This window comes from Suricata suricatta, chromosome 4 (assembly GCF_006229205.1).
Source record: "Suricata suricatta isolate VVHF042 chromosome 4, meerkat_22Aug2017_6uvM2_HiC, whole genome shotgun sequence".
Lineage (NCBI taxonomy): Eukaryota > Metazoa > Chordata > Mammalia > Carnivora > Herpestidae > Suricata > Suricata suricatta.
Window position 1 is genome coordinate 103,112,051 of NC_043703.1, and position 11,877 is coordinate 103,123,927.

The 11,877-nt window shown below is 35.7% G+C and overlaps 1 protein-coding gene across 4 annotated transcripts in view; it reads left to right on the plus strand.

Moving 5' to 3' along the window:
- Positions 1-11,877, plus strand: part of VRK2 (VRK serine/threonine kinase 2) — a 101,904-nt gene that overhangs the window by 17,924 nt on the left and 72,103 nt on the right. For 3 of the 4 annotated variants that reach the window (XM_029937405.1, XM_029937406.1, XM_029937408.1), the window contains one exon: positions 10,991-11,040. In XM_029937405.1, coding sequence (XP_029793265.1) covers positions 10,991-11,040 — 50 coding nt within the window. Of the gene's footprint in view, positions 1-10,875; positions 10,896-10,990; positions 11,041-11,877 lie in introns of those variants that run through there. The other variant, XM_029937407.1, reaches the window with a different exon arrangement.

Genomic DNA, 11,877 nt, shown 5'->3' on the forward strand with positions numbered 1-11,877 from the left:
GAGTACTCTTATCTTGTTCCTCAATTTAAAGGAAAAGCTTCTAAGCTTTTCACAGTTCAGTTTGATATTTGGTATTGGCTTCTCATAACTGGTCTTAATTATGTTGAGGTGTGTTCTTTCTGTACCCAAACTTTTGAGAGGCTTTCATGGTGAAAGGATATTGAGTTTGTCAGATGCCCTTTTTTTTTTTTTAATCTTTGACATTATCTTATGACTTTTATCCCTCATTTGTTAATGTGGTGGGTGGATTGCATTGATTGATTTGCAGATGTTGAACCATCCTTGCATTTCAAAAATAAATCCTACTTGATTGTGGTATATGAATCTTTAATGTACTGTTGAATTCATTTTGCCAATATTTTGTTGAGTACGTTTGTACATATATTTATTGGGGATATTGGCCTATAATTTTTCTTTCTTGGAGTAACCTTGTCTGGCTTGATGTTTACTATTGTTTTCCTTATCTCTATTTCATTTATTTCTACTCTGACCTTTGTTATTTCCTTCTTTCTACTAACTTTGAGCTTAGTTCTTTTTCTGGTTCCTTAATGTGTAAAGCTAGCTTGTTTATTTTAGATTTTTCCTTTTTTCTTAATGTAGAAGTTTATTGTTATACACTTTACTATTAGAACTGCTTTTGCTGCATTCCCTAAGTATCAATATGTTGTTTTTTCATTTTTATTTGTTTCAAGTATTTTTTAATTGGAAAGTATACTTTACTCATTTATTTATTTATTAAAACTTTTTAAAGTATACTTGACACACAATGTTAGATTAATTTCAGGTGTACAATATACTGATTTAGTTTCTTTATAGGATATTCTGTGCTCATCACAAGTGTAGTTACCATCTGTTACCATACAATACCATTGACTATATTCACTATGCTGTGCCTTGTATTCTAATGATTATTCATTCCCTAACTGAAAGTCTGTATTTCCCACTCCACCCATTTTGCCCATCATCCCACCCCCATTCCCTCTGGCAACCATCACTCTGTTCTCTGTATTTCTAGGTCTGTATCTGCCTTATTTTTGTTCTTTTTTTCCCCTACATATGAATGAAATTATATGGTATTTGTCTTTCTCAGTCTGAGTTATTTCACTTAGTATAATAGCCTCTTGGTCCATCCATGTAGTTGCAAGTGGCACAATCTCATCCTTTTTTATGGCTATGTAATATTCATATGTGTGTGCGTGTGTGTGTGTGTGTGTGTATCATATCTTCCTTATCCATTCAACTATTGATGGATACTTATCCTGGCTATGTAAATAATGCTGTATCTTGGCTATGTAAATAATGCTGCAGTGAACATAGAGGTGAGTGTATCTTTTTGAATAAGTGTCTTCATTTTCTTTGGATAACTACCTGATGGTGGAATTATTGGGTCAGGTGGTATTTCCATCTTTAATTGTTTGAAGAACCTCTGTTGTGTTTTCCATGGTGGCTGTACCAATTTGCATTCTCACCAACAGTGTGTGAAAGTTCCTTTTTCTCTACACCAACATTTGTTATTTCTTGTTTGTTATTGTTATTTCATGATTAGTGATGTTGAGCAACCTTTCATGTCTCTGTTGGACATCTGTATGTCTTCTTGGAAAAATGTCTGTTTATATCCTCTTCCCATTTAAAAAATTTGAGAGAGAGCGAGCGCAGGAGAGGGGTAGAGAGAGAGGGAGACAGAGGATCTGAAGTGGTTCTGCACTGATAGAAGACAGCCCTGTGCAGGGCTTGAATTCATGAGCTATGAGATCATGACCTAGGCTAAAGTTGGACCTTAACTGACTAAGCCACTCAGTTGTCCCCCTTCTGCCCATTTTAATTGGATTATTTGTTTGCTTGTGTGTGAAGTGTATGTGAGGGTGTGTGGTGGTACTGAGTTGCACAAGTTATTTTTTCCTTCTTTAATTCTTTACGTCATTGGTCATTCGGGAGTATGTTGTTTAATCTCCATATTTTTATGAATTTTCCAGTTTTCTTCTTGTAATTGATATCTATTTTTGTCCCATTGTGGTCAGAAAGGATACTCGATATGATTACAGTTTCTTAAATGTTTTAAGAAATTTGTTTTTGTTTGTTTGTTTTTATGGGTTTTTTTTTTTTTTTTTTTGGTCACTCAACCTGATTTATCTTGAAGACTGTTCCATATGTGCTTGAGAAGAATGTGTATTCTGCCTGTTCTGTATATGTCTGTTAGGTCCATCTTGTCTAACACAGTTGAAGTCAATATATTTTAACTGACTTTTTGTTTGATGATCTATTTGTTGTTGCAGTTAGGATATTGAAGCCCCCTAATATCCATTTTTAGTTCCGTTATTACACTCTTCAAGTCAGTAATTTCTTTGGTGTTTTGTAATTTTTGTTCGCTTCTGTGTTGAATTCTTACTTTGTTCACACACTGCTGTCTCCTGACCTCACTAACCATCTTGTTGACCGTTATTTTGAACTATCAGGTAAACCACTTATCTCCTTTTCATAAAGATCTGTTTCTGGAGACTTATTTTTTTTAATTTGGAAAATATCCCATCATTTCTTCATTTTCTTGGTCTTTCTTTGTTGTTTTCTGGACCACCTCTTCCAGACATGACAGAGTGGTCTTGTGTAGGAAGTAAATCTCATCAGTCAGCCCAGCCTGAGCTCCTAGCTGTCTGTTCAGGCTGATTTCCCTAGCTGCCTTTTTTGTTCTTAGTAGCACCCAGTACTTGAGAGTGTGCCAAGACTTGTCAGTGTCCCAAAGAAGGGGATCACGGTGAGTGTCCCTTATTGATGTATGCATTTTCTCATTACCCTGATGTGTAGGAGGAGCTCCCTGAGTTTCTAAATCTCTTTCAGAGGGAACTGCTCCATGTGTGGCTGTACATTAGCATTCTCTGGCCGAGGGGTACTCAGGAACCTCCTAATGCACCATCTTGAGTACTCCTTGGTTTTCTTAAAATAAAAATTTGATTTCTGAGTACTACTTTCATTAATTAAATTATTCATCAGCTATTTAATGAATACTTACTAGACCTTATTTGAGGTTCTTGGGACACATCTAATAAAACCAAATCTTTGTTTTTGTGAAGCAAAGACATCCTATCAGAGAAAAATAAGTAACAAATATATACTTTAACAATATCCTAATTGGTTTCAATATGAAAATTTTAGTATTATTCAGTCCTATGTATTTGCTTTCTTTTTCTTTTTAAGATAGAGCACAAGTGAGTGGCAGAGAGAGAAAGAATCTTAAGCAGGTTTCATGCCTGCATAGAGCCTGATACAGAGCTTAATCTCATGACCCTGAGATCATGACCTGAGCCAAAATCAGGAGTCAGACACTTAACTGAGCCACCAACGTGCAAGCAAGTCCTATGCATTTTGTGACTTCCATTGTGATTTCTTCTTTGGCCTAGGATCTAGGCATTATGGTCACATAATGTAGCCTTAATAATTCTTATTCTTTGATATTTGAGGAAACCTGGTTTCTGGGTAAAATTATGGGCAATTAAAAATGTTTTGTTTTTGAAAAGAATATATGTGATTTAATTGTTTTATTATTTTATGTAGCCTTTAGGCAAACACTGTTAATTGTATTATTTTATTTTTGTCTGCTTGCCTATACATTATGGATTATCTTAAAATATTCCATGATTTTTGTACTTTTTTATTTTTCTTGTAATTCTGGTTTTTGATTTATCTTTTATGAAGATACATTATCAGATGTCTTCAAGTTCATGTATTTAGTCATTTCACTGAATCATTTGTTTCCATTGAATCAATTTTCTAATGATTAGGTGGTACTAACTTTATATCTAGTATTTCTTTTGTCCTAGGATTTCTATAATTTTGAAAATGCATATTCTAGCCTTTTTTTTTCCAGCTTGTTTTGGCTAGTTTATCTTTTTATTTTTCTCTGCATCACTAGAGTTTAATTATATCTCATAAATAGTATGCATTTATTTATTTTCCTGACCTTCTTATAGTTTCTTTTTTTTAATTTTTTAATGTTTATTTATTATTAAGAGACAGAGCATGAGCTACGAAGTAGCAGAAAGAGGGGGAGACACGGAATCTGAAGCAGGCTCCAGGCTCAGAGCTGTCAGCACAGAGCTTGATGTGGAGTTTGAACTCACAAACTGTGAGATCATGACCTGAGCCAAAGTTGGACACGTAACTGGCTGAGCCACTCACACACCCCACAATCTTATAGTTTCTTTTCTTACCTGGTGAACTTATTCTACTCAAATTTATTATGATTACTTGCATGTTTTTCGCATCTAAGATGTCAGTGATTAAGACACATCATTATTTTATATACATATGTTGAGTCTCCATTAGATGTGTAAAAGTTCATAATTATCTGTCTCTTGAATCATTCTTTCTTTGTTTATAAAAGACTTCCTTTTTATCTAATACCGAATACTTCCCATTAACCTATGACACAATACCTTAAAACAGTCTTACATGTGGAATTCATAGAGTACTCGGTACAGCCCTGTCTTCACATTTTTTTTGCTAAGATCAAGTTTACATACCACTTTTCTGTTTTGGATTGGTAAATTAATTTTTCTACATGCACAAACCATTGTAAATGACAATTAAATGTAACATGTAACATTGGCAGAAATGTACAAGACTCAATGGAAGTGAAGACAGACATCTGGGACTAGGTCTGTGCCTGTAGGAAGTGACAACTGTCACACTGCTATGCGGTCAACAGCAACTGTATGAGGTCTTCAGTTACAAGATGCATTCAAACTTCAGAGATAATATAATATGAAAACGTGTGGCTAAAAATTGATATAAAATTGGTATTTATTTCTATTACATATTTTATATTTTCTCTGCCTTTAAAAAAAACCTGTTATTTTCCATTCTTCTATTTTTTGTTTTGAATTTTGGCCTATCTTCCTATTTTTAGGGTTTTTAAATTCTTTTTTTCCTTTACTGATTTTGAAGTTTTTAAACTTATTTCTATTATTTTAGAGGTTGCCTGTAAACTTTCGACACACTCTTTTGATTTAATAAACTGTGAAGCTAATCATTGCATCCCCTTTCCTCCTGGATACATACATGGCGTTACGAAACTGTAACTCTAGCCATCATGTTCCTATTTTGTTTGTTATTTTCATGTTTTCCATCCACCTTATTCCAAATTGATAATTATTTTCTCCCAGTATATGAATATGATATTATTCAATGTCTTCCTGCTGCCTTGTTGCTATTGAGAAGTCTACCATCACTTCATCGATCTTTTGTATGTAATCTAGTCTTTTCTTTCGAGTTGTTAGAACTTTGTCTTCAGTGTTCTGCAGTTTGACTTTGGTGGGCTGGAGTACAGATTTATTCTTTATCTTGGTGTGGACTTGCAGTTCTTAAATCAGAGGATTCATGACTTTTATCAGTATTTGAAAGTTATCAGATATTATTTATTCAAAAGTGCTGCCCTCTATTCTCTTTATTCTCTATTTCTGGAGGTTTTTAGAAAATTGTGTTACTGTCACATATATCCCTGGTATTTTATAATCTCTTCTTCATATCTTATGTCTCTATTTCTGTATGGGATATTCTAAATTATTTTCCCAGATCTAATCCTAGTCACTTCCCTCTCTAGCTCTCTCTGATGTACTGTTTTGGCTATTCATTAGGTTTTAAATATTAATGATTATATGTGTATTATATGTGTTAATATATGGAAAAGTACATTCAACATATGCATATAGTTCATCAAGAAAATATATCTAATAGCAAGACACAATCCCCATCCGGGTCAAGCATATAATATATCATAACATGGGCAGCCCTCTAGAAGCTCCAACTTCCCTTCCCTCCCCTGTAGTAGTAACAACACTGTCTAGACTATGGTTTTAATTTTACTGTTTTTCATTATAGTGTGAATCCCTAAACAAGCATAATTTGTCTGTGGGTTTTAAATTTATATAAATATAATCAGAGACGCCTGGGTGGCTCAATCAGCTAGGCATCCAACTTTGGCTCAGGTCATGATCTCACGGTTTGCAGGTTCAAGCCCTGCATCGGGCTCTGTGCTGAGAGTTAGCTCAGAGCCTGGAGCCTGCTTTGGATTCTGTGTCTCCCTCTCTCTCTGACCCTCCCCTGCTCATGCTCTCTCTCTCTCAAAAATAAATAAAACATTAGAAAAATAAATGTATATAATCATAAGTATGCATTCTGTTTTATGTTTTTTTCACTCACTTAGACATAATGTCTAAGCTATATCTATATTATTACAGTATATGTATTTCATTTATTTTTTCCCTATGATGGATTTCATACTGTGACTATAGTACAATGTGTTACACATTCTAATGAAGATGGATGTAGTTTCCAGTATTTGCTCCAAATTTGAACTTGCTCCCAGATTTCTTCTTGGAATTCAAATGTATTCCTTGTTCTTGGTCACCATTTCTTCATTCTCTGATGCTTTCTGAATTACAACCAATCTGTTCATTTTTTCATATAACATTTTGCATTGTTTCTTATGCTACTGATACTTTGTGTCTGCTATCATTTCAAGCAGATATTTGAGCTGTATGGGAGGTCTGAGTTTCCTGGGATTTATGCTTTTTGTTTGTTTTCTTTACTGTTTTGTAATGTTGGATCATTCACTCATCTGTAGTCATGCTTTATTTCTGGAGGTCATGTGGATCCATTGTGTCCCTTGAAGATTTGTTTCTTTTGCTTCTGCAAGGTGCTCTGGGTTACCATTTGGCTTCAAGTCCCTATATCATACAGTTGTGTGAATTTGAGCCTCAAATCCCTGAAAGCAACTTTGGGATAATTAATTATCAGTAAAGCCTATACTTTTCCTCACACTTATGGTCTAGGCCAGAATAAGGTGGGGTGTTTTTGTTTTTCTTTCTGTGTTTGACAGTAGTGAGTTCCCTCTTTCTTCTTTCTTCTTTCCCTCTCCTCTGCCTCCTTCCCTCCCTTCCTATCTCCCCTTCTCCCATCTCCCTATTTCTTTTGCTCTCTTTTTTTAATGATCACACTAATACAACATAGAGCACTTTGAAAATTCTGACCTCTTAACTTCAAATGTCTGCCTCTTGCAGGCCCGGGAACTTGTCTTTTTCCTTAGAGGGCTTTGACACCAACATCCTCGTTTATCCAGAGTGGGCAGTCTTTCTCAGGCCTCCTGCATGGCCTAGAGTGTTAATATTCACGTATGTTTCCCTGTGGTTTTTAGATTTCTCTTTGTTTTTGACTTCCTTATTATTTCTTTATTTCACCAGATCAACTCTTCGTTTATAAGGAAGTTTGATTATTATATTCGGCATCCTGTTTATTTTATACAGGTTTTTGGTTTATCTAGTGTGCTGCTTTTTTGACCTTCTTTATCAGACTCCATCATATTTTAGTTTTCCTAGTCGCCTTCTTTGTAAGTCTGGTTGCCAATGTCATAAACTCAAATGCATTTAAACAAAAGGGGGATTTTTTTTTTTTTAACTCTTGTCACCGAGAAGTTTAGGGCTTTTCTGGCTTCAGGTATGGATAGTCTAGGGCTTAAGCAATGTTGCCAGAGCCCTTTCTCACTTCCCACCTTAACCTCACTGTTTATCAGTGTTGGATTTGACTTTCAGACTTTATTTTCAATTTAACTGAGAAAAGTAATTTCTAGGGTTTGGTGTCCTTATATCTTAGGGTTTGCTTATATTTCACCACATTTTAATGTCAAATTTTAGGGCATAACTTTTTATGTAGTTGGGGCACGTTGCTCTTTCTGAACTGGTTGCCATGGCCAGTGGGCTTGTATATTCCAATTAGCCAGGCTTGGTCATGTGCCCAACTCCGAGATGTAAGGGTGAGGGTACTGTGTGACAGCCCTACTGGGTCCATATGGGAGGTGGGAGGTTTGGGTCCTCAAAGGAAAAACTAGATAGAGTTCTTAGTGAATGGAAAAAAAAAGTGCTAGGAGGGCAGATAGCCTATATGTGCAATATGTATTTTTAGTACCTCATCAGAGCTTTCAACAGAAGTTTATTTTTGTTTAGTTTATTTATTTATTTTTTGAGAGAGGGGGAAAGAGCAAAAGCAGGGGAGGGGCAGAGAGAAAGGGAGAGAGAAAATCCCAACCAGTCTCCTCACTGTCAGCACAGAGCCCCATGCAGGGCTAAACCCATGAATTCTGAGATCATGACCTGAGTGGAAACCAAGAGCTGGGTGCTTAACCGACTGAGCCATCTAGGTGCCTCTCTAAAAAAATATTTTTGAGTTTATTTATTTATCTCTTCAGAAATTTAAGTGAACGTGTGAGACTGCTATACTGTCAAACATTGTCACTGTCTATGATTGAGCAATTCTTTTCAACCCCTAATAGATTAATCAGTGGTGATCTACCAAACAAGATCCCTTTTCCTCCATTATCAAGTCCTACCAATTTCGCTTTCTGAAATCTCTGAAATCTATGTGCCATTGATAGTCTACTCCAACCCATAACCCTATTTTCTCTGATTAATCAAAATTAAATCCTTACTGATGCACCCAGTATCATCTACTCTGGTTTCCCTTCAGTCTGTTCTCCACACTGTAGTGTAGTGATCTCTTCAGAATGCATGTCTAATTATGTGTTTCCTATCCTCCACCTGTACCTCAAGTTTTAAAACCTTTCATTAGGCCACAGTTATTAACCGGATTTGCATCTGACTCACCATCACTTACCCAACTCTTCTGGCCCAGTAATTCCCTTTCATGTAGATCCAATTATACATCCTCTTGTTACTCTCTACCTCTCCCATTTACGTTTACTATAATTATAGTTTTGCACTTGTGTATGAGTATTTGATGAATGTCCGATTTCTCCATTAGGCTGTAAAAGCACATACCATGTCTGTTTTCCATTATCTTTTAATTTCACCAGCTAGAATGTGGCTTAGCTTACAGTAGAAAATAAATATTTGCTTCATTCATTAATTGATTGATTACTATAAAGAGACCTCCATGGTAACTAGGACAATTTATTTGTTCAACTTCCACCTCCAAGAACTTTCTAGTCCATTGATTTTGGATTTAGGTCTTCCAATATAATCTGACTTGGAAGTTTATGGAGAATATTATATACTTATCAGATTACAAGTGTGGGATGTTTCAAATATAGGTCAACACATAGTTATGTTCATGTGAAGTAACGTGAAAGGAAGATTCAGACTTTAAAGTGGTAAAGCTGTACTGATTGAAATCAGCAAGGAGGGGCCCATTGCATTGGTTGGATATCTCTTGTCCGAATTAGTGCCCAAATAAATTATTTAGTTAGTTGAAACCCCCATTTTTCCTCTGTGATTTTCTGCTTACATGTCTTGGGTTTGATGATATGTTTGCTACCATGGCCATTTGCTTTTAGACAAGAAGCAGGACGTTTCTACCAACTTCTACCTCCGAAAGCATAGAACCTTTCCCAGAGTCAGTTTTGTACTAAGTGGACCAGGACTAGGCCAGAGCTGTTTCTCCCCAGGCCTGGGCACCAACACTAGTAAAAATAGTCTGATGTATTTTAGGAAGGAAGGCTTTTCTTACCTCTTCTTCTATAACAGGACTGGACTCCTTTTTCTGTACATACTCTCCTTTTGTTTTTTTCTTGCTATAGACATGGATAATGCATTCCTCCTGCAGTTGCCTTGATACTACTGCATGGGTGAAAGTGGAATGACTTTGCCTGCGTCAAGGCATAAAGAGGGTTTTACTTGATATAGACTAATTTAGTTCTGTTACTGTAAAGAGGTCTGGGTTCATAATTTATATCCAGTATCAACTAACATTGAAGGAATAGTTTCTTCAAATGATTGTTAGCATTGATGACATTAAAAATTTTGGAGAATGGTTAAGAAAATTGTACGTAAGTTAGCTCTACTGTAAAGTAGATTGATATATTTTAGTAAATTTGTAGGTTTTTTCCCCTTCTCTTATGTGAAATAAAGGAAAGTTTATGAAGTAGGAGAAAGAGACGGAGAAATGTTAGAAGAAATCATAAGAGGACAGTGTTTTATAAACATACTGAAAATTTACCTGAAGAATTTGATCTTGTTCTCCATTTGTCAGATGCTGATATTTAATCATGTTCAATACTAGTTTCACCATTTTCCTTCCACTTTCCTTTAAACATAATACCAACACTTAACACACTGCCTTGCAAATCCTAGCCTCATGGTAAATAAAAACTGGTTAGCTGAATTAATGATGGATGAAGAGTTGAATGAATGAATGGCAAGATTCCAGACTTTTACAGCATAAATATGCAAGTCAACTTGCCAAGATTTGAAAAACATAATTTTTTAAATAATTTAGAGAATGGAGATGAAAGGATTGCTTGGATCTAAATATTTGAACAGTGGAATTTTCAGAAGTTGAATTGCTATATCTAAAATACAAGTGACAAATAATAAGATAAAGTGAGATAACTTGAAATGAACTTAATTATGAGTTATACATTCTTTAATGTAGGAACGATTGATTGCCAGGGTCAGAAGGTGATTGTTAAAAGAGTTTATCCTCATTCTCACTTGATTTAGTTTAGAATTTTGCCACCACATAGAAATTGTCCTGAACTTTCTAGTTAAGATGAATCAGTTTTTGCCTCTGAATTATCATAGGTTTTAATTTAGTAAATTTGAATCAGTGGATTTTTACCATGTATCCTTTACTGGGTTTAATGCTATCTATCAAATCTATAAAATATTTTCCCCTATATTTGGATCTGTGTGACTAATACCTATTGTTTTCCGTGTTTAAATATTTGAATATGGCTTATGGTGAAGTGTGGGCTCTTGCGTCACATTTGAGTTTTAGCCCCCAATCTGCTACTTCTCAGTGATTCCTCAACTCATCGAACCTTAGTTGGATCTTGTGTAACGCAGAGATGATACCTACCATAAGACGTTCTTGGAAGGATGCAATAAGTGAATGTATGTAAAGTGCTTAGCCCAGTGTCTGGTATACAGTAGGTGTTCGGTAATTGTGAACAACCAACTCTCCCACCCCCTTGTGTTTTGTTCTGCAGCTTTCCCCACAAATAAACCAGATAAAGATGCAAGACATGTAATCAAAGTGGTGAGTTTTGCTCTTAAATTTGTATTTCACTTTTTTCTTCTCTGCTTTATTCCTTGTATCTTTGTAAACACGTTTTTTAACTTAGCTTTTCTAATTTTACTTATCAATAAATGTAGTATTATGGTATATTTTCACATTCTTAAAATGTAAAAACTGGAGAACTTTGTTCTTCTGTGTTGACACTTATCATCATTGTATCTTATCTAGCTATCTCTCCTCTCCTTTCTTCCCTTCCTTCCTCTCTTCTCTAGATGGTAAGGTCCTAAAAGGCAAGGATGAAATTTTTTTTATTTTTTTATTTATTTTTTTAATTTTTTCACGCATGCAAAAGCAAAGGGCTTTATTATGGGCTTAGGCTTGCTGGGGCCTAAACTCGGGCTCACAGACTTTACTGGTGTGGTGGATCCATGCTGAGAGCCCCGAACCAGGTGGAGTAGGCTTTTATGAGTTTGGGAAGGGGGAGTTACAGAAAATTGTGACATAGGTACAGTGATCCAATCATTATTATACAATATTATTGACAGCAGGTTTATCCAATTACAATATTTAGAGTGTTAACCAATCAGAGTAGACCCAGGACCCTCACATAGGGTGTAACTAGCCTTAAGCAATAGGCCTGCCCTTAGGAATGTTAAGGGTATTACAAGGGTGGTCCCTCTTGCCTTGGGCAATGTGTGCCCTTCTATTGTCTCAAACCTGCATCCTTACATTCCCCCCTCTGTCTTGTAACTGACCCAATCCTGGGTCAGCTGAGTTGCCATTGTACCCCTAAAGCCTGGCATAGCCCTCCTTGGTGTAAGGGGAATTTCTTACCCTGTAAAGGGCAAAGGGAAGGAG